The sequence below is a fragment of the Gobius niger genome (assembly GCF_951799975.1).
Source record: "Gobius niger genome assembly, chromosome: 3".
Lineage (NCBI taxonomy): Eukaryota > Metazoa > Chordata > Actinopteri > Gobiiformes > Gobiidae > Gobius > Gobius niger.
In genome coordinates, this window is record NC_136854.1 from 4,326,612 (window position 1) to 4,350,004 (window position 23,393).

The window sequence follows — 23,393 nt, forward strand, 5'->3', positions numbered from 1 at the left end:
GGAGGAGAGAAGAGGAGAGAGAGGAGAGAGGAGGAGAGAAAGGAGAGAAAGGAGAGAAAGGAGAGAGATGAGAGAGAGAGGAGGAGAGGAGGAGAGAGAGGAGAGAGAGAGGAGAGAGATGAGAGAGAGGAGAGAGGAGAGAGAGGAGGAGAGAGGAGGAGAGAGGAGAGAGAGGAGAGAGAGGAGAGAGATGAGAGAGAGGAGAGAGGAGAGAGAGGAGGAGAGAGGAGGAGAGAGGAGAGAGAGGAGGAGAGAAGAGGAGAGAGGAGAGAGAGGAGGAGAGAAGAGGAGAGAGAGGAGAGAGAGGAGAGAGAGGAGGAGAGAAGAGGAGAGAGGAGGAGAGAGAGGAGAGAGAGGAGAGAGGAGGAGAGAGAGGAGAGAGAGGAGAGAGAGGAGAGAGATGAGAGAGAGGAGAGAGAGGAGGAGAGAGGAGAGAGAGGAGGAGAGAAGAGGAGAGAGGAGAGAGAGGAGGAGAGAAGAGGAGAGAGAGGAGAGAGAGGAGAGAGAAGAGGAGAGAAAGGAGAGAGAGGAGGAGAGAAGAGGAGAGAGAGGAGAGAGGAGGAGAGAAAGGAGAGAAAGGAGAGAAAGGAGAGAGAGGAGAGAGAGAGGAGGAGAGGAGGAGAGAGAGGAGAGAGAGGAGAGAGAGAGGAGAGAGATGAGAGAGAGGAGAGAGGAGAGAGAGGAGGAGAGAGGAGGAGAGAGAGGAGAGAGAGGAGAGAGAGGAGGAGAGAAGAGGAGAGAGGAGGAGAGAGAGGAGAGAGAGGAGGAGAGAGGAGGAGAGAGGAGGAGAGAGAGAGGAGAGAGAGGAGAGAGGAGGAGAGAGAGAGGAGAGAGGAGGAGAGAGGAGGAGAGAGAGGAGAGAGGAGGAGAGAGAGAGGAGAGAAGAGAGAGAGGAGGAGAGAGGAGGAGAGAGGAGTTCATCAGTGTTGCATAAAACCCACATTATCTCAGTTTCTAGAAAGAAATCAGTGATTTTGATTAAAACTAGCCTATGTTTAGCTTAGATTTTTCAGGAACTGAGGCACGTAGAATGAAACTGTTTTCATCTACGGCGAGCTGAGAGTCTCAGCTTTCAAATGAGCCATAGCATGTGTCCATATATATAACACAGAATACACTGTGGTGTTTCAAATATTATGAAAAATAATCTGGATTGTTGTAACTCTACAGCTAAATCCCCAAAACAGTGCAGCCTCAATGTGTTAATCTCTTTACACATTTTTTAGATGTTTAAAGATGAAGGAAAAAAATCAGAGATTGCAGGATAAATGAAGCTAAACTAAACCTAATCTGAACAGAATCATGGACCAGGAATTTTGCAACAGAAATGTCTTAAACCTTTGCAATAAAGTCTGAAAGGAGGACGACTTACTCAGACCGTCATCTGTTCATCAACATCAAGGCTCATATTTCACTATTGAAAATGTATTTTCTCTGTTTGAACATAATGCAGAGGCAGTATTCAGCAGCACATGTGTGTTTTTGAAGCTGCCGTGTCCGTGGTTTAACTTTGTGCAGCGCCTCCTCTCTGTCCTCTCTGTCCTGTCTGTCCTTCACGGGTTTATCCAAGTCACCAAGAGAATGTTTTTGTGGACCCCCTCTCTGCAGACGGGGGGGACTACGGCCTGGACGAGCGGGACATGGAGGCGTCCGTGGCCACAGTGCGGTCCCTGTGTGAGCAGATGGAGGCCGACCTGGTGCTGCTGAGGGAGAGGGCGGAGTCCGGGGGCCAGGTGCGGGACTACCTGATCCGGCGGCGGGTCGGGGAGCAGGACTTCCTGGAGGTGCGGGTGGCGGTGGTGGGGAACGTGGACGCGGGGAAGAGCACGCTGCTGGGCGTCCTGACTCACGGCGAGCTGGACAACGGCCGAGGCTTCGCTCGACAGAAACTGTTCAGGCACAAACACGAGATGGAGAGCGGGAGGACCAGCAGCGTGGGCAACGACATCCTGGGCTTCGACCAGGAGGGACAGGTACGGCCGGGGCGGGGGGATCATGGGTAACTGTCAGGCCCTTTGCCCGGTTAACTGTATCGGTATCAGAAACCAAGTACCTACCAGTGAGTCTGTATACGTCACTATGGATTTAGATTTAGAACATAAAGGTTCTGCTCCACTTCTCCGTGTGTTAAACTGTGATTAATAATGACTCCAGGCCGAAGTGCGTGTCTGAAGTTTCGTTTCGTGTCCAGGTGGTGAACAAACCGGACAGTCACGGCGGGAGTCTGGACTGGACCAAGATCTGCGAGAAATCCTCCAAGATCATCACCTTCATCGACCTGGCGGGACACGAGAAGTACCTGAAGACCACGGTGTTCGGGATGACGGGACACTTACCCGACTTCTGCATGCTGATGGTACACAGTATATACAGTATATAAATATATCTCCCGCAAAACAATAAGCCCTTGAACTGAACCAATATAAGCTACAAACCGAGGATAACAGCTGCATGTTGTTTCTGCTGGATTCAAGCTCACGCCTCAGAGCTCTCACCACCTCCATCCTGTCGCTTACAACTTGGTGGAACTTTTGTAAAATGACTAAACAATCTTAAAATGTGTGTTCCGTTAAGGAGGTTCCGACTGCGACACAAATAATCTTCTCAAAACCAACCAAATGATCCCAGTAGATTTAGGAAATGAAATGGTAAAACCCGCCGTGGAGTTATGGAGGTGTGGAGTGAAAATAGACGTCCCAAAAAGGCAAAAACCTTGTAAATCCTTTCAATGGAAACTAGAAGCTTTTTCCAAACTGTGGCACTGGCGGCGAGGGGCGTTTTTGACTCAAATCGGGATGCACTGATCCGCTTTTTTGAGCTCCTGATTCGATCCAATATTTTGACACTTCATCTGGCCTATACCGATTTGATACAGTCTTTTTGTATTATTATATTTTTGTACAATATATATCATTATATATCATAGCCTATGGATATTACAGTAGCTTTGAATTTTAAATCACAAAGTTTTTCAGAAGCCGGTGTTAGCAGCAGGTTAACGTTCGACAAATGAATGTATTTCCTTCTGTGATGTGGATGTTGTTCTGTCAAGATTGATTGTTCAGTTTCTGTGATTTTATTTTGGCAGCTCCATCTGAATCTGTTTTGAGATGTGTCTTGTCATGAGGGAACTTACTGATGTGCAAGACACAATAATAAGAATAAATCACATCAGTATCCGAGCTTAGTGATCTGTGGTCCTGGATCTGCAGTGGTTCCAGTCCGCTGTGCAGCGATAAACCTGCTTCTGGAGCCGCTGCAGATCCAGGACCACAGATTCACGGCCGTCTTGTATCAGACTCGTCCAGTCATCAAATCCGAGCCAATCCTATACTCCCAAAATGCCCGGATCGGCTACCGATTGAATATCGGATGTGTACATCATTTGTCTAAAATGTACAGAAATAGAGGCCTGAGGTTCTGTGGGTCCTGGAGGGAGTTACAATAAACTATTTTCACTTATATTGGCAAACATGATGTGAGGGGCAGTAATGTTATATCAGAGAGAGAGAGGCCCGTTGCTCAAGAAAACGCCAACGGAGGGGGATAAAAGCATCTGGTGGATGAGTTGTGTAATTACACCCAATTATCGTTCTGAACATCAGTAGAACTTACAGTTTCTATTGTGGGCCGGAGCAGCACAGGCCTGTTGGACTTTCCTCTTGATGGTCTGTTTTCTGTGGTAGGTGGGCAGTAACGCGGGCATCGTGGGGATGACGAAGGAGCACCTGGGCCTGGCTCTGGCGCTGAACGTCCCCGTGTTCGTGGTGGTCACTAAGATAGACATGTGTCCGGCAAATATTCTGCAAGGTAAAAACCGTCTCCTGTTACTGATGTTACTGATGTTACTGACGTTACTGACGTTTCTGACGTTACGGACGTTACGGACGTTGCTGACGTTGCTGACGTTGCTGACGTTGCTGACGTTGCTGACGTTGCTGACGTTGCTGACGTTACCGAAGTTACCGACGTTGCCGACGTTGCCGACGTTGCTGACGTTGCTGACGTTGCTGACGTTACTGACGTTACTGCTGTTGCTGACGTTGCTGCTGTTGCTGACGTTGCTGACGTTGCTGCTGTTGCTGACGTTACTGACGTTGCTGACGTTGCTGACGTTGCTGACGTTACTGACGTTGCTGACGTTGCTGACGTTGCTGCTGTTGCTGACGTTGCTGCTGTTGCTGCTGTTGCTGACGTTGCTGACGTTGCTGACGTTGCCGACGTTACTGACGTTGCTGACGTTGCTGACGTTGCTGACGTTGCTGCTGTTGCTGACGTTGCTGCTGTTGCTGACGTTGCTGACGTTGCTGACGTTGCTGACGTTGCCGACGTTACTGACGTTGCTGACGTTGCTGCTGTTGCTGACGTTGCTGCTGTTGCTGACGTTGCTGACGTTGCTGACGTTACTGACGTTGCTGACGTTGCTGACGTTACTGACGTTGCTGCTGTTGCTGACGTTGCTGACGTTGCTGCTGTTGCTGACGTTGCTGCTGTTGCTGACGTTGCTGACGTTGCTGCTGTTACTGACGTTGCTGCTGTTGCTGCTGTTGCTGACGTTGCTGACGTTGCTGACGTTGCCGACGTTACTGACGTTGCTGACGTTGCTGCTGTTGCTGACGTTGCTGCTGTTGCTGACGTTGCTGACGTTGCTGACGTTACTGACGTTGCTGACGTTGCTGACGTTACTGACGTTGCTGCTGTTGCTGACGTTGCTGACGTTGCTGCTGTTGCTGACGTTGCTGCTGTTGCTGACGTTGCTGACGTTGCTGACGTTGCTGCTGTTGCTGACGTTGCTGACGTTGCTGCTGTTGCTGACGTTGCTGCTGTTGCTGACGTTGCTGACGTTGCTGACGTTGCTGCTGTTGCTGACGTTACTGACGTTGCCGCTGTTGCCGCTGTTGCTGACGTTGCTGACGTTGCTGACGTTGCCGACGTTGCCGACGTTGCCGACGTTGCCGACGTTGCCGACGTTGCCGACGTTGCCGACGTTGCCGACGTTGCCGACGTTGCCGACGTTGCCGACGTTGCCGCTGTTGCTGACGTTGCTGACGTTGCTGACGTTGCTGCTGTTGCTGACGTTGCTGACGTCGCTGACGTCGCTGACGTTGCTGCTGTTGCTGACGTTACTGACGTTACTGACGTTATTGACGTTGCTGACGTTGCTGACGTTGCTGACGTTGCTGACGTTACTGACGTTGCTGACGTTGCTGCTGTTGCTGACGTTGCTGACGTTGCTGACGTTACTGACGTTACTGACGTTGCCGACGTTGCCGCTGTTGCTGACGTTACTGACGTTGCTGCTGTTGCTGACGTTACTGATGTTACTGACGTTGCTGACGTTGCTGCTGTTGCTGACGTTACTGACGTTGCTGACGTTGCTGACGTTGCTGCTGTTGCTGACGTTACTGACGTTGCTGCTGTTGCTGACGTTACTGATGTTACTGACGTTGCTGCTGTTGCTGACGTTACTGACGTTGCTGCTGTTGCTGACGTTGCTGACGTTACTGACGTTGCTGACGTTACTGACGTTGCTGCTGTTGCTGACGTTACTGACGTTGCTGCTGTTGCTGACGTTACTGATGTTACTGACGTTGCTGACGTTATTGACGTTACTGACGTTACTGACGTTGCTGCTGTTGCTGACGTTGCTGACGTTGCTGACGTTGCTGACGTTGCTGACGTTGCTGACGTTGCTGACGTTGCTTACGTTGCTGACGTTGCTGACGTTGCTGACGTTGCTGACGTTGCTGACGTTGCTGACGTTGCTTACGTTGCTTACGTTACTGACGTTGCTGACGTTGCTGAAGTTGCTGACGTTGCCGACGTTGCCGACGTTGCCGACGTTGCCGACGTTGCCGACGTTGCCGACGTTGCCGCTGTTGCCGACGTTGCCGACGTTGCTGACGTTGCTGCTGTTGCTGACGTTGCTGACGTTGTTGCTGTTGCTGACGTTACTGACGTTACTGACGTTATTGACGTTATTGACGTTGCTGACGTTGCTGACGTTGCTGACGTTGCTGACGTTGCTGACGTTGCTGCTGTTGCTGACGTTGCTGACGTTACTGACGTTGCTGACGTTGCTGACGTTACTGACGTTACTGACGTTGCCGACGTTGTCGCTGTTGCTGACGTTACTGATGTTACTGGCGTTGCTGACGTTGCTGCTGTTGCTGACGTTACTGAGGTTGCTGACGTTGCTGACGTTGCTGCTGTTGCTGACGTTACTGACGTTGCTGCTGTTGCTGACGTTGCTGACGTTGCTGACGTTACTGACGTTGCTGCTGTTGCTGACGTTGCTGACGTTGCTGACGTTACTGACGTTGCTGACGTTACTGACGTTGCTGCTGTTGCTGACGTTGCTGACGTTGCTGACGTTACTGACGTTGCTGACGTTGCTGACGTTGCTGACGTTATTGACGTTATTGACGTTGCTGACGTTGCTGACGTTGCTGACGTTGCTGACGTTGCTGACGTTACTGACGTTGCTGACGTTATTGACGTTGCTGACGTTGCTGACGTTGCTGACGTTGCTGACGTTACTGACGTTGCTGCTGTTGCTGACGTTGCTGACGTTGCTGACGTTACTGACGTTGCTGACGTTACTGACGTTGCTGACGTTGCTGACGTTATTGACGTTATTGACGTTATTGACGTTGCTGACGTTGCTGACGTTGCTGACGTTACTGACGTTGCTGACGTTATTGACGTTGCTGACGTTGCTGACGTTGCTGACGTTGCTGACGTTGCTGACGTTGCTGACGTTGCTGACGTTATTGACGTTGCTGACGTTATTGACGTTGCTGACGTTATTGACGTTGCTGACGTTACTGACGTTACTGACGTTGCTGCTGTTATTGACGTTGCTGACGTTGCTGACGTTATTGACGTTATTGACGTTGCTGACGTTGCTGACGTTGCTGACGTTATTGACGTTGCTGACGTTACGGACGTTACTGACGTTGCTGCTGTTACTGACGTTGCTGACGTTGCTGACGTTATTGACGTTATTGACGTTACTGACGTTGCTGACGTTGCTGACGTTATTGACGTTATTGACGTTGCTGACGTTGCTGACGTTGCTGACGTTACTGACGTTGCTGACGTTATTGACGTTGCTGACGTTACTGACGTTGCTGACGTTGCTGACGTTGCTGACGTTGCTGACGTTGCTGACGTTGCTGACGTTATTGACGTTGCTGACTTTATTGACGTTGCTGACGTTACTGACGTTACTGACGTTGCTGCTGTTATTGACGTTGCTGACGTTGCTGACGTTATTGACGTTATTGACGTTGCTGACGTTGCTGACGTTGCTGACGTTATTGACGTTGCTGACGTTACGGACGTTGCTGACGTTATTGACGTTGCTGACGTTGCTGACGTTATTGACGTTATTGACGTTGCTGACGTTGCTGACGTTATTGACGTTATTGACGTTGCTGACGTTGCTGACGTTGCTGACGTTGCTGACGTTGCTGACGTTGCTGACGTTGCTGACGTTGCTGACGTTATTGACGTTGCTGACGTTATTGACGTTATTGACGTTGCTGACGTTGCTGACGTTGCTGACGTTATTGACGTTGCTGCTGTTGCTGACGTTACTGACGTTGCTGCTGTTGCTGCTGTTGCTGACGTTGCTGACGTTATTGACGTTGCTGACGTTGCTGCTGTTGCTGACGTTGCTGACGTTGCTGACGTTACTGACGTTGCTGACGTTGCTGACGTTACTGACGTTGCTGACGTTGCTGCTGTTGCTGACGTTGCTGCTGTTGCTGACGTTGCTGACGTTACTGACGTTACTGACGTTACTGACGTTACTGACGTTGCTGCTGTTGCTGACGTTGCTGACGTTGCTGACGTTACTGACGTTACTGACGTTGCTGCTGTTGCTGACGTTGCTGACGTTATTGACGTTGCTGACGTTGCTGACGTTACTGACGTTGCTGACGTTGCTGACGTTGCTGAAGTTACTGACGTTGCTGACGTTGCTGAAGTTGCTGACGTTGCTGACGTTGCTGACGTTGCTGACGTTATTGACGTTGCTGACGTTATTGACGTTGCTGACGTTATTGACGTTGCTGACGTTACTGACGTTACTGACGTTGCTGCTGTTATTGACGTTGCTGACGTTGCTGACGTTATTGACGTTATTGACGTTGCTGACGTTGCTGACGTTGCTGACGTTATTGACGTTGCTGACGTTACGGACGTTACTGACGTTGCTGCTGTTACTGACGTTGCTGACGTTGCTGACGTTATTGACGTTATTGACGTTACTGACGTTGCTGACGTTGCTGACGTTATTGACGTTATTGACGTTGCTGACGTTGCTGACGTTGCTGACGTTACTGACGTTGCTGACGTTATTGACGTTGCTGACGTTACTGACGTTGCTGACGTTGCTGACGTTGCTGACGTTGCTGACGTTATTGACGTTGCTGACGTTATTGACGTTGCTGACGTTATTGACGTTGCTGACGTTATTGACGTTATTGACGTTGCTGACGTTACTGACGTTTCTGACGTTGCTGCTGTTATTGACGTTGCTGACGTTGCTGACGTTATTGACGTTATTGACGTTGCTGACGTTGCTGACGTTGCTGACGTTATTGACGTTGCTGACGTTACGGACGTTACTGACGTTGCTGCTGTTACTGACGTTGCTGACGTTGCTGACGTTATTGACGTTATTGACGTTGCTGACGTTGCTGACGTTGCTGACGTTGCTGACGTTGCTGACGTTGCTGACGTTGCTTACGTTGCTTACGTTACTGACGTTGCTGACGTTGCTGAAGTTGCTGACGTTGCCGACGTTGCCGACGTTGCCGACGTTGCTGACGTTGCCGACGTTGCCGACGTTGCCGACGTTGCCGCTGTTGCCGACGTTGCCGACGTTGCTGACGTTGCTGCTGTTGCTGACGTTGCTGACGTTGTTGCTGTTGCTGACGTTACTGACGTTACTGACGTTATTGACGTTATTGACGTTGCTGACGTTGCTGACGTTGCTGACGTTGCTGACGTTGCTGACGTTGCTGCTGTTGCTGACGTTGCTGACGTTACTGACGTTGCTGACGTTGCTGACGTTACTGACGTTACTGACGTTGCCGACGTTGTCGCTGTTGCTGACGTTACTGATGTTACTGGCGTTGCTGACGTTGCTGCTGTTGCTGACGTTACTGACGTTGCTGACGTTGCTGACGTTGCTGCTGTTGCTGACGTTACTGACGTTGCTGCTGTTGCTGACGTTGCTGACGTTGCTGACGTTACTGACGTTGCTGCTGTTGCTGACGTTGCTGACGTTGCTGACGTTACTGACGTTGCTGACGTTACTGACGTTGCTGCTGTTGCTGACGTTGCTGACGTTGCTGACGTTACTGACGTTGCTGACGTTGCTGACGTTGCTGACGTTATTGACGTTGCTGACGTTGCTGACGTTACTGACGTTGCTGACGTTGCTGACGTTGCTGACGTTGCTGACGTTGCTGACGTTACTGACGTTGCTGACGTTGCTGACGTTGCTGACGTTGCTGACGTTATTGACGTTGCTGACGTTGCTGACGTTGCTGACGTTACTGACGTTGCTGACGTTATTGACGTTGCTGACGTTGCTGACGTTGCTGACGTTGCTGACGTTGCTGACGTTGCTGACGTTATTGACGTTGCTGACGTTATTGACGTTGCTGACGTTATTGACGTTGCTGACGTTACTGACGTTACTGACGTTGCTGCTGTTATTGACGTTGCTGACGTTGCTGACGCTATTGACGTTATTGACGTTGCTGACGTTGCTGACGTTGCTGACGTTATTGACGTTGCTGACGTTACGGACGTTACTGACGTTGCTGCTGTTACTGACGTTGCTGACGTTGCTGACGTTATTGACGTTATTGACGTTACTGACGTTGCTGACGTTGCTGACGTTGCTGACGTTATTGACGTTATTGACGTTGCTGACGTTGCTGACGTTGCTGACGTTACTGACGTTGCTGACGTTATTGACGTTGCTGACGTTGCTGACGTTGCTGACGTTGCTGACGTTGCTGACGTTGCTGACGTTGCTGACGTTATTGACGTTGCTGACTTTATTGACGTTGCTGACGTTACTGACGTTACTGACGTTGCTGCTGTTATTGACGTTGCTGACGTTGCTGACGTTATTGACGTTATTGACGTTGCTGACGTTGCTGACGTTGCTGACGTTATTGACGTTGCTGACGTTACGGACGTTACTGACGTTGCTGCTGTTACTGACGTTGCTGACGTTGCTGACGTTGCTGACGTTATTGACGTTGCTGACGTTATTGACGTTATTGACGTTGCTGACGTTATTGACGTTGCTGACGTTATTGACGTTGCTGCTGTTGCTGACGTTACTGACGTTGCTGCTGTTGCTGCTGTTGCTGACGTTGCTGACGTTATTGACGTTGCTGACGTTGCTGCTGTTGCTGACGTTGCTGACGTTGCTGACGTTACTGACGTTGCTGACGTTGCTGACGTTGCTGACGTTACTGACGTTGCTGACGTTACTGACGTTACTGACGTTACTGACGTTATTGACGTTATTGACGTTGCTGACGTTGCTGACGTTGCTGACGTTACTGACGTTGCTGACGTTATTGACGTTGCTGACGTTGCTGACGTTGCTGACGTTGCTGACGTTGCTGACGTTGCTGACGTTGCTGACGTTATTGACGTTGCTGACGTTATTGACGTTATTGACGTTGCTGACGTTATTGACGTTGCTGACGTTATTGACGTTGCTGCTGTTGCTGACGTTACTGACGTTGCTGCTGTTGCTGCTGTTGCTGACGTTGCTGACGTTATTGACGTTGCTGACGTTGCTGCTGTTGCTGACGTTGCTGACGTTGCTGACGTTGCTGACGTTATTGACGTTGCTGACGTTATTGACGTTATTGACGTTGCTGACGTTATTGACGTTGCTGACGTTATTGACGTTGCTGCTGTTGCTGACGTTACTGACGTTGCTGCTGTTGCTGCTGTTGCTGACGTTGCTGACGTTATTGACGTTGCTGACGTTGCTGCTGTTGCTGACGTTGCTGACGTTGCTGACGTTACTGACGTTGCTGACGTTGCTGACGTTACTGACGTTGCTGACGTTGCTGCTGTTGCTGACGTTGCTGCTGTTGCTGACGTTGCTGACGTTACTGACGTTACTGACGTTACTGACGTTACTGACGTTGCTGCTGTTGCTGACGTTGCTGACGTTGCTGACGTTACTGACGTTACTGACGTTGCTGCTGTTGCTGACGTTGCTGACGTTATTGACGTTGCTGACGTTGCTGACGTCACTGACGTTGCTGACGTTGCTGACGTTGCTGAAGTTACTGACGTTGCTGACGTTGCTGAAGTTGCTGACGTTGCTGACGTTGCTGACGTTGCTGACGTTATTGACGTTGCTGACGTTATTGACGTTGCTGACGTTATTGACGTTGCTGACGTTACTGACGTTACTGACGTTGCTGCTGTTATTGACGTTGCTGACGTTGCTGACGTTATTGACGTTATTGACGTTGCTGACGTTGCTGACGTTGCTGACGTTATTGACGTTGCTGACGTTACGGACGTTACTGACGTTGCTGCTGTTACTGACGTTGCTGACGTTGCTGACGTTATTGACGTTATTGACGTTACTGACGTTGCTGACGTTATTGACGTTATTGACGTTGCTGACGTTGCTGACGTTGCTGACGTTACTGACGTTGCTGACGTTATTGACGTTGCTGACGTTACTGACGTTGCTGACGTTGCTGACGTTGCTGACGTTGCTGACGTTATTGACGTTGCTGACGTTATTGACGTTGCTGACGTTATTGACGTTGCTGACGTTATTGACGTTATTGACGTTGCTGACGTTACTGACGTTACTGACGTTGCTGCTGTTATTGACGTTGCTGACGTTGCTGACGTTATTGACGTTATTGACGTTGCTGACGTTGCTGACGTTATTGACGTTGCTGACGTTACGGACGTTACTGACGTTGCTGCTGTTACTGACGTTGCTGACGTTGCTGACGTTATTGACGTTATTGACGTTGCTGACGTTGCTGACGTTACTGACGTTGCTGACGTTGCTGACGTTGCTGACGTTGCTGACGTTGCTGACGTTATTGACGTTGCTGACGTTATTGACGTTATTGACGTTGCTGACGTTGCTGACGTTATTGACGTTGCTGACGTTACTGACGTTACTGACGTTGCTGCTGTTGCTGACGTTGCTGACGTTGCTGCTGTTGCTGACGTTACTGACGTTGCTGCTGTTGCTGCTGTTGCTGACGTTGCTGACGTTGCTGACGTTACTGACGTTGCTGACGTTGCTGACGTTACTGACGTTGCTGACGTTGCTGCTGTTGCTGACGTTGCTGCTGTTGCTGACATTGCTGACGTTACTGACGTTACTGACGTTACTGACGTTACTGACGTTGCTGCTGTTGCTGACGTTGCTGACGTTGCTGACGTTACTGACGTTACTGACGTTGCTGCTGTTGCTGACGTTGCTGACGTTATTGACGTTGCTGACGTTGCTGACGTTACTGACGTTGCTGACGTTGCTGACGTTGCTGACGTTGCTGAAGTTACTGACGTTACTGACGTTGCTGCTGTTGCTGACGTTACTGACGTTACTGACGTTGCTGACGTTGCTGACGTTACTGACGTTGCTGACGTTGCTGACGTTACTGACGTTACTGACGTTTCTGCTGTTGCTGACGTTGCTGACGTTGCTGACGTTGCTGCTGTTGCTGACGTTACTGACGTTGCTGCTGTTGCTGCTGTTGCTGACGTTGCTGACGTTACTTACGTTGCTGACGTTGCTGACGTCACTGACGTTACTGACGTTACTGACGTTACTGACGTTGCTGCTGTTGCTGCTGTTGCTGACGTTGCTGACGTTATTGACGTTGCTGCTGTTGCTGACGTTACTGACGTTACTGACGTTGCTGACGTTGCTGCTGTTGCTGACGTTACTGACGTTGCTGCTGTTGCTGCTGTTGCTGACGTTGCTGACGTTATTGACGTTGCTGCTGTTGCTGACGTTGCTGACGTTACTGGCGTTACTGACGTTACTGACGTTGCTGCTGTTGCTGACGTTGCTGACGTTGCTGCTTTTGCTGAAGTTGCTGAAGTTGCTGACGTTGCTGAAGTTGCTGACGTTGCTGACTTTGCTGACGTTACTGACGTTGCTGCTGTTGCTGACGTTGCTGACGTTACTGGCGTTACTGACGTTACTGACGTTGCTGCTGTTGCTGACGTTGCTGACGTTGCTGCTTTTGCTGAAGTTGCTGAAGTTGCTGAAGTTGCTGACGTTGCTGAAGTTGCTGACGTTGCTGACGTTGCTGACGTTACTGACGTTACTGACGTTGCTGACGTTGCTGACGTTGCTGACGTTGCTGACGTTGCTGACGTTGCTGACGTTACTGACGTTGCTGCTGTTGCTGACGTTACTGACGTTACTGACGTTACTGACGTTATTGACGTTACTGACGTTACTGACGTTACTGACGTTGCTGACGTTGCTGACGTTGCTGACGTTGCTGACGTTACTGACGTTGCTGACGTTGCAGACGTTACTGACGTTGCTGCTGTTGCTGACGTTACTGACGTTGCTGACGTTGCTGACGTTGCTGCTGTTGCTGACGTTGCTGACGTTACTGACGTTACTGACGTTACTGACGTTATTGACGTTACTGACGTTATTGACGTTACTGACGTTGCTGACGTTACTGACGTTACTGACGTTGCTGACGTTGCTGACGTCGCTGACGTTACTGACGTTGCTGCTGTTGCTGACGTTACTGACGTTACTGACGTTACTGACGTTATTGACGTTACTGACGTTATTGACGTTACTGACGTTGCTGACGTTACTGATGTTACTGATGTTCCTGCTGCCTCCGTGAAGAGGCTCAGATCTGACCGGTTTCTCGTCTGCTTCCAGAGACGTTAAAGCTGCTGCAGCGGTTACTGAAGTCGCCCGGCTGCAGGAAAATCCCCGTGTTGGTCCAGAACAAAGACGACGTCATTGTCACAGCATCGAACTTCAGCTCAGAGAGGTAAAGCTGAACTGGAGAAACTCAGTTCAGGCTGGGGTGAAGAGGTTCCACAGACGGTCTGAGACTTTGTAGATGTGCCCATCCAGAGTAAACCGAGGCCACAGCAGATTATTTTTAACATTGAATCACCATTTTGTTGCAGGGTGTGTCCGATCTTCCAGATCTCCAACGTGACGGGGGAGAACATGGACCTGCTGAAGATGTTCCTGAACCTTCTGTCGTCCAGAACCACCTTCAGCTCAGAGGAACCGGCCGAGTTCCAGATCGACGACACGTACTCCGTACCGGTGAGAGAAAGAAAGAAATGGACAAACGTGATCACATGAGCTGAGCGATGATGACAAAAACGAATAAAGTAATAAGTATTTTTGGGACTTTCTCGATAACGATGATGAAGCGATACTTATGCAAACATCACAAATATGTAAAAGTGAACTGCTAACTTTTTACATTTTCACCATCTTGTCCCCCATTTTTCCCGCAATTTTTTTTTTTTTAACCTCTTAACTCCCGCCTGAACCGAGAGATCTTTTTCCTCACGTCATCAGATATTTTTTCCATCATTTTTTTGTTAGGTATTCAAGTCATTTTGTAACTTTTTTGTCATTTTTTTAAATCACATTTTTGACATTTTTTTGTCATTTTTGTTGTCATTTTTTTGTCACATTTTTGTCAAATTTAATCACATTTTTGTAAAAAAAATAAAAATGAAATTTTTGTCATTTTTTGTCACATTTTGTCATTTTTTCGTCAATTTTTTATCAAATTTTTGTCATTTTTTGTCACATTTTTGTCATTTTTTGACAATTTTTTGTCATTTTTTGTCAAATTTTTGTCATTTTTTGTCAAATTTTTGTCCATTTTTTGTCAATTTCTTATGATATTTTTGTGACATTTTTGCCACTTTTTCATCCATTTTTTATCATGTTGCCATTTTCACAGCTTTTTTCCAGAAGCTTTTGGACTGGGGTAAAGCCAAACTGGAGAAAATGTGCTCGGTTCAGGTGGGAGTTAAGGGGTTGATTATTATTATTTTTATTATAATTTTTTTCCTAAAAAATAATATTTTTTTGTCACATTTCCCCCCATTTTCTTTCCTTTATATTTTTACCTTTTTTTTTCTCATTTTTCCCCCATATTTTTATCATTTTTTTCCTCTTATTTTCCCCCATTATCACAATATCCCAGTTTTTCACCCACTCTTTTTTGCTAATCTTTACCCTGTTTTCCCCACATTTTCCTCCACATTTCCTAACATTGTAGACAAGCTCGATATTGCAAATGATCACATCTTCCAAATGTCTAAAACATCTTGTAGACGATATATACTGGATCACAATCTCCAAAGAAAGGACATTTTGAAGAAACACTGACCTCTGATCTTAATCCCAGGGCGTAGGAACTGTAGTATCCGGGACTACTTTACGTGGATTGATACGTCTGAACGACACGCTGCTCCTCGGCCCGGACCCTTTAGGAACGTTCGTCCCCATCGCCGTCAAATCCATCCACAGGAAGAGGATGCCGGTGCGAGAGGTCCGCGGAGGCCAGACCGCCTCCTTCGCTCTGAAGAAGGTAAATCACACACCGGCCTTTTTAGTTCCTCAGGCTCTGGACTCGACTGTAATGTTCTGGTGCCTCAAGATCTTCTCACGTGACACGAGAGCTTCACACAGAGCAGCAGAGAAAGAAAGTGGGAGGTGCTTTTACTCTGGATCAGGCCGCCGCCCCAACGCTGAAACCAGGCTTTACAGTTGTGTTTGGCGTGTGTAAAGTTCTCATTAGTTTTCACATTAAACTTGCCTCGCCTTCTCATCTTGATCCACTCCTGCCTTCATGATGATGAAGAAACACAAAGTGCTGCTACTTGACACAATCAGGAACAATAGATGCTCCAAAAGTGCATCCTCAGACTGGTCTCAGACTGGTCTCAGACTGGTCTCAGACTGGTCTCAGACTGGTCTCAGACTGGTCTCAGACTGGTCTCAGACTGGTCTCAGACTGGTCTCAGTGCTAATGTCTTTCTGTAATATCCATGTGGCATTTGCAGGTTGACATTAAACCTGAGCTCAATCCTATCCTCGCCCAATGGGACAGACGCAGCCTGTAGATCACATGTGTCAAACGTGGCCCATTGTAGAGCGTAAATTCCTGAGTATGTAAAACAAAGTAATTGTCTAGCCCATTCCTGTGCAGTTATGGACTTTTAAAGAGGGGGTATTATGCTTTTTTCAATCACATAGCACCAGTCTATATCACACTACAATGATGAGCAAACCTTCTGTTGGTCTGTAAATGCAGTAAATTACAATAACTGCCTTGTATAAAATGTCTCTCTCAAAATGGCTGTAGTGAATGTCTTGAAATAGGCCTCTGTCTCTTTAAGAACCTCTGACTCTTTCCGACACGCCCCCTCCACACGCTGTCTGTGGCATCAGTGGGGAGGGGGTTCTGCTGAGGAGCAGTGGTTGGTTACTCGGCTGGTGACGAAAGCTCGGAGGCGTCTCCAGGAGGTGGGGGCGTTCCTAGGAGGACTCAGGCAAACCTATCCCTAAAATGGCCGCCATCAGAGCTTTTACAGATTACTCAAAAATACGTGAATGTGCCAAGGCAACACTTCAGGCATGTTTTTAATGAGGGAATGACAGAATAACATGATGGAAAGCTTGAAAAAGTCCATTTTGCATAATACCCCCCCTTTAAATAAATAACCAATGCTCACTCCAGCCACTAGGGGGCAGCTTAAAGGGGAATAAAAGGAACAAATTCCATGTGTTTGCAGCAGAGGGCACTGACATAAGAGATCAGGATATAAACAGCACATGATAGCCACATGGTAAATGGTCAGTCTGCCCCAGGGCTAGCCTGGCTATCTCGCTGGGGACCACCAATTCATTTTCCCGTAGGAAAGGTGTGGTTTATGATTGTCCATAGCCATTTATTGGGCTGAATGTCTATCATGTCGCTCTTCTGTATGGTCCTTATGGCGGGAGCTGACATTGCTGTAATACCGCCCTCTGGTGGCCAGGGGCGACTCCAAGAGACACTTGGATGCATTGATTCTAATGAGACTTCAAACGTCCCAAGAACGGCTTAAAAGCCTGGCTCCAAAGAGTTTTTCTTTTTCTAAAAATCGCTCTGACCCATGTGACCACGCTGGGGTTTTTTGTGAACCTCTTACCACCCGTCAAAACCAAATGCATTCTCTCCTCTTTGCTATTGTTGTCATTTTTTATTTCCCTTATGTGTTTTTGTCACTTTTTTGCTGAATTTTTGTCTTTTTTTTGCTTTTTTGCTGGATTTTTGTCGCTTTTTTGCTGGATTTTTGTCGCTTTTTTGCTGGATTTTTGACGCTTTTTTGCTGGATTTTTGTCGCTTTTTTGCTGGATTTTTGTCACTTTTTTTGCTGAATTTTTGTTGCTTTTTTGCTGGATTTTTGTAGCTTTTTTGCTGGATTTTTGTCGCTTTTTTGCTGGATTTTTGTCACTTTTTTTGCTGAATTTTTCTTGCTTTTTTGCTGGATTTTTGTCGCTTTTTTGCTGATTTTTTGTCACTTTTTTGCTGGATTTTTGTCACTTTTTGCTGGATTTTTGTCTTTTTTTTTGCTGGAATTTTGTCAATTTACATCCTCATTTTTTTCACTCTTTTTTGTCGCTATTTTGAAGAAGCTTTTAGATTTGGAGAGTTTGGAGAACAGGAGAAAACATGTTCAGGTGGGAGTAAAGAGGTTAATTAGCCTGAAATTTGGAAGCATTTTCAGTACATTAACTTTGGAGCTCTGTGGAGGCTCCGCCCCCCCCCACGAGTGCAGGGCTTCCCGCCTTTTTGTCCTTTGAACTGGGCTGAATGAAACCTGCTCATCTTTATTATATTATATCTGTGTCTGCATGTAGCCACAGTCAATCGTATCATTGTATCAGATGACGTATGATGCAAACCCAGTTCCTGTTTTGTTTTTTATCTCGTCTTAACCAGTGTCTTTTGAACTGCTGCCTTTATTCAGCTTCATAATTGTGTGTAACCTTCAGTAACTGTTCCCTGCGTTTGCCTCCTCAGATAAAGCGGTCGGCGATCAGGAAGGGCATGGTCATGGTGTCTCCGAAGCTCCAGCCTCAGGCCACGTGGGAGTTCGAGGCTGAGATCCTGGTCCTGCACCACCCGACCACGATATCCCCCAGATACCAGGCCATGGGTACGAGCCAGACGCCCTGTCCCGCCCGGTCCATCCCACTCCTTACTGACACTTCTGTTCTCCCGCTGTGTCCAGTTCACTGCGGCAGCATCCGGCAGACGGCCACCATCCTGTCCATGAACAAGAACTGTCTGCGGACCGGAGACAAGGCGGCCGTTCACTTCAGGTTCATCAAGACGCCCGAGTATCTGCACCCGGAGCAGAAGCTGGTGTTCAGGGAGGGCAGGACCAAGGCCGTGGGCACCATCACCAAGGTACCACTTTATTTTACTGAGCTCCAGACCTCCTTCGACAGCGCTGAAGCTCGGTTTAGCTGCCTTTAGTTTAACCCCTTTACTCCCACCTGAACCGAGCACATTTTCTCCAGTTTGGCTTTACCCCAGTCCAAAAGCTTCCGGAAAAAAACTGTGAAAATATCAACAAAACTGAGACGAAAACAATGATGGAAATGTGACAAAAAAGTGAGAAAACATTGACAAAAAATTGACGAAAAAATGACAAAAATGTGACAAAATGTGAAAAAATGTGAAAAAATGTGACCAAGAAATGACAAAAATGTGATAATAAATTTGACAAAAAAATGACAAAAATGTGACAAAAAATGGAGGAAAAAATCACAAATAATAATAATAGTGATAAAAATTTGACAAAAAATTTGACAAAAAATTGACAAAAATTGGACAAAAATTGGACAAAAATTGGACAAAAAAATGACAAAAATTTGATAAAAAAATTACAAAATGTGACAAAAATGTGACAAGATATTGACAAAAAATTGACGAAAAAATGACAAAAATGTGACAAAAAATTGACGAAAAAATCACAAATAATAATAATAGTGATAAAAATTTGACAAAAAATTGGACAAAAATTGGACAAAAATTGGACAAAAAAATGACAAAAATTTGATAAAAAAATTACAAAATGTGACAAAAATGTGACAAGATATTGACAAAAAATTGACGAAAAAATGACAAAAATGTGACAAAAAATTGACGAAAAAATCACAAATAATAATAATAGTGATAAAAATTTGACAAAAAATTGGACAAAAATTGGACAAAAATTGGACAAAAAAATGACAAAAATTTGATAAAAAAAATTACAAAATGTGACAAAAATGTGACAAGAAATTGACAAAAAATTGACGAAAAAATGACAAAAATGTGATAAAAATTGACCAAAAAATGACAAAAATGTGACAAAAAATTACAAAAATGTGATTAAAAAAATAACAATAATGTGATAACAAATTTGACAAAAAATTACAAAAAAATTACAAAAAAATTACAAAAAAATTACAAAAAAATTACAAAAAAATTACAAAAAATGTGACAAAAATGTGACAAAAAATGGAAGAAAAAATGACAAAAAAATGACAAAAATTTGATTAAAAAAAAATACAAAATGACAAAATGTCACAAGAAATTGACAAAAAATGGATGAAAAAATGACAAAAATTTGACAAAAAATTGGACAAAAATTGGACAAAAATTGGACAAAAAAATGACAAAAATTTGATAAAAAAATTACAAAATGTGACAAAAATGTGACAAGATATTGACAAAAAATTGACGAAAAAATGACAAAAATGTGACAAAAAATTGACGAAAAAATCACAAATTATAATAATAGTGATAAAAATTTGACAAAAAATTGGACAAAAATTGGACAAAAAAATGACAAAAATTTGATAAAAAAATTACAAAATGTGACAAAAATGTGACAAGATATTGACAAAAAATTGACGAAAAAATGACAAAAATGTGACAAAAAATTGACGAAAAAATCACAAATAATAATAATAGTGATAAAAATTTGACAAAAAATTGGACAAAAATTGGACAAAAAAATGACAAAAATTTGATAAAAAAAATTACAAAATGTGACAAAAATGTGACAAGAAAGTGACAAAAAATTGACGAAAAAATGACAAAAATGTGATAAAAATTGACCAAAAAAATTCAAAAATGTGAAAAAAATTTACAAAAATGTGATTAAAAAAATAACAATAATGTGATAACAAATTTGACAAAAAATTACAAAAAAATTACAAAAAAATTACAAAAAAATTACAAAAAAATTACAAAAAAATTACAAAAAAATTACAAAAAAATTACAAAAAAATTACAAAAAATGTGACAAAAATGTGACAAAAAATGGACGAAAAAATGACAAAAAAATGACAAAAATTTGATTAAAAAAAATTACAAAATGACAAAATGTCACAAGAAATTGACAAAAAATGGATGAAAAAATGACAAAAATGTGACAAAAAATTACAAAAATGTGATTAAAAAAGTAACAAAAATGTGCTAACAAATTTGACAAAAAATTACAAAAAAATTACAAAAAATGTGATAAAAATTGACAAAAAAAATTCAAAAATGTGAAAAAAATTTACAAAAATGTGATTAAAAAAATTACAAAAATGTGATAACAAATTTGACAGAAAATTACAAAAAAATTACAAAAAAATGTGACAAAAAATGGACGAAAAAATGACAAAAATGTGACAAAAAATGACAAAAAAATGACAAAAAAGTTACAAAAATGTTACAAAAATGAGTTGAATACCCAAGGTGAGGTGGGGGTTAAGAGGTTAAATATTCAGAGTTGTTTCTCGCCGTTTGCAGCTCCTTCAGTCGGTGAGTTCACAACAGTCGAAAACCCAGAGCAACAAGAGGAGAGAAGGAACAGCCAATGAGGAGTCTCCGTCTGCGGCGCAACCAGGAAGTCCCACCTCCTCCTCACAGATACAGGTGCTTCTGCTCAGGCGCTCATATCTTAAAGTCCCGCCTTCTGCAGTTTTACTAGTTTTTAGGGATTTCTGCCCCATTGATTTGCTCGGATTTCAGCTCAGTGTTTGAGAGGGTTTTGTGAATGACTGTTTATGTGTTTTTGTGCAGCTGAAGTCCGGAGGCGCCGGCCGGAGGAGAGGAGGGCACAGACACCGAGGGAAAGGGCTAAACGTGGCACCGATCCCCGCGCCCCTCCCCACCGGAGCGGGCACCGCCTAAATCTAAACACCACTACAGATCCATCCACAATAAACAGGACTGTGCCTTTAAGACGAGACGCTGCAGGGAAACGTAGATGAGCTTTTTAGTTCCTTTTCACCTTTTCAACATTCACAAATACAGACAGGTTCGGTATCCACGTGTAGAAAGGCTGTGACCGAGATGATGCTGTAAACCAAATATGGTCATTTCCTTTGTGGGAGACAGTTTGAAACAGCTTGGAAAATTTGGAAAATTTTGGAAATGTTTACAGTATTTTTTTTACATCTTGGAAAAATTCTGAAAATTTGTGGGGAAAAAATAATAATAAAATAAATTTGAACATTTTGGGAAAAAATGTGAAAATGTTGGGAAAATGAGAACATTTTGGAACATGTCCTCAAACATGTCTGTGGCTCCCTGGTCTTTCCCACACTTATTCATTCACAAATACTGACATGTTTGGTATCCATGTGTAGCACGAAAGGCTGTGACCGAGATGACGCCGTAATCCAAATATGGTCATTTCCTTGGTGGGAGAAGTTTTTTGGGGAAAAATAATGCATATTTTTTCCCCAAAAAATATGAATTTTTTTTGCACATCTTTTTTTGGGGAAAAAAATGATCATTGTTTTGGGAAAATTTGTGGAATTTTTTTTTTTTTTAAATTGAAGTTTTTTTGAAGTTTTTGTAATTTTTTAGATTTTTTTTAGTATTTTTTTTAATGAAAATTTTTAAAAAGAAAATTGAAGACGTTGGAAAAATTTGAAATTTTTACAGTATTTTTTTTACATCTTAGAAAAATTCTGAAAATGTGTGAAAAAAATGTGAAAAAAAAAAATCAAAAATCAAAAATAAATTTGAACATTTTGGGAAAATTTGAAAATTTTGGAACATGTCCTCAAACATGTTTGTGTCGCTCCCTGGTCTTTCCCGCACTTATTCATTCACAAATACTGATGTTCAGTATCCACGTGTAGCACGAAAGGCTGTGACCGAGATGATGCTGTAATCCAAATATGGTCATTTCCTTTGTGGGAGACAGTTTTTTAGAAGTTTGGAGCAAAAAAAAAAAAAACATTTTTTGGGGGAAATTTTCGGGAACATTTGTGGAACTTTTTTTTGTTTTATTTAAATTAGAACATTTTTGAATTTTTTTGCACTTTTTAAAAAGAAAATTTTGGGAAAAAATGAGAACATTTTGAAAAAAAAATGGGGAAATTTGGGGGAAAAAAATATTAAAATTTTGGGGGAAAAACATTTAAATTTTGGAAAAAACATTTTGGAAAAAAATTTGAAAATTCAAGAAAACAATTGAACATTTTGAGAAAAACAATTGAAAATGTTGGGGGGAAAAAATTAAAATTTGGGGAAAATTTGAACATTTTGGAACATTTCTGTGTCGCTCCCTGGTCTTTCCTACACTTATTCATTCACAAATACTGACATGTTCGGTATCCACGTGTAGCACGAGATGACGCTGTAATCCAAATATGGTCACAGACAAACAGACTGAACTTTTCATTCCACTCTTTAACAACATCTGACCTTTAGTCGCTCCATAAGACTCTGCACTTCTTTATTTGTAATTCCTCCCCTCCACTGATTTGTCTAATATAATTTAAACCACACATGTAAACCTGGCTCTGGGCTTTATTTAGATTTTGCTTCACAGAAAACTTTAAATGAGAGAAAACTTGCAACACATTTTTATTAATCTACAGCAGATGTTTCAAACATATCTCTCTCTTTTGTTTGTTTTTCCACCTGCAGCGTCTCGCCTTCATTATTTCACTTAGAGAAATCAGTGCTTTTAGAAAACACACAGTTTTGTGCTAAAAGTCGACTAACAGTTTTTTCATATTTCACTCATTTTAAAGCTCGGCCCCCGATCTTTAGAAGAACACTTTTTGTTAAACTTTCAAAATGCGAGGTTCCTTTTTGACAATATCAAGATTTTTAGTTGTGACGACGTTTTAAGTCACTGTTTAATGAAGTGAATCAGTGTTTAGGAAACCATCCCTGTCATGTTTTTGTCTCGATCAAATTAAATTCCTAAATAGTTTTCTACGACCCGTTTCCTGCCCCTTTCACAATAAGAGCTCATGTTTTTGGGGCTGTTTTTGCCAAAGC

The 23,393-nt window shown here is 44.4% G+C and overlaps 1 protein-coding gene across 1 annotated transcript; it reads left to right on the forward strand.

The window, feature by feature from the left end:
- The first annotated feature begins 1,598 nt into the window (after window positions 1-1,598).
- LOC306961370 (GTP-binding protein 1-like) lies at window positions 1,599-21,395 on the forward strand. The gene is made up of 10 exons (XM_079554082.1): window positions 1,599-1,973; window positions 2,192-2,356; window positions 3,687-3,810; window positions 13,955-14,069; window positions 14,212-14,356; window positions 15,462-15,644; window positions 18,126-18,261; window positions 18,337-18,515; window positions 20,898-21,023; window positions 21,171-21,395. Exons 1-10 carry the CDS (start codon window positions 1,641-1,643, stop codon window positions 21,279-21,281), a joined length of 1,617 nt encoding a protein of 538 aa, XP_079410208.1. The 5' UTR covers window positions 1,599-1,640; the 3' UTR covers window positions 21,282-21,395.
- The last annotated feature ends 1,998 nt before the right edge of the window (window positions 21,396-23,393 follow it).

Bases quoted from the DNA above. Each gene is read 5' to 3' on its own strand.
- LOC306961370 (XM_079554082.1), top strand. From the start codon at position 1,641: ATGGAGGCGTCCGTGGCCACAGTGCGGTCCCTGTGTGAGCAGATGGAG. The intron at 14,070-14,211 runs GTAAAGCTGAAC...ATTTTGTTGCAG, and splicing joins TCGAACTTCAGCTCAGAGAG to GGTGTGTCCGATCTTCCAGA. The intron at 21,024-21,170 runs GTGCTTCTGCTC...GTTTTTGTGCAG, and splicing joins CCTCCTCCTCACAGATACAG to CTGAAGTCCGGAGGCGCCGG.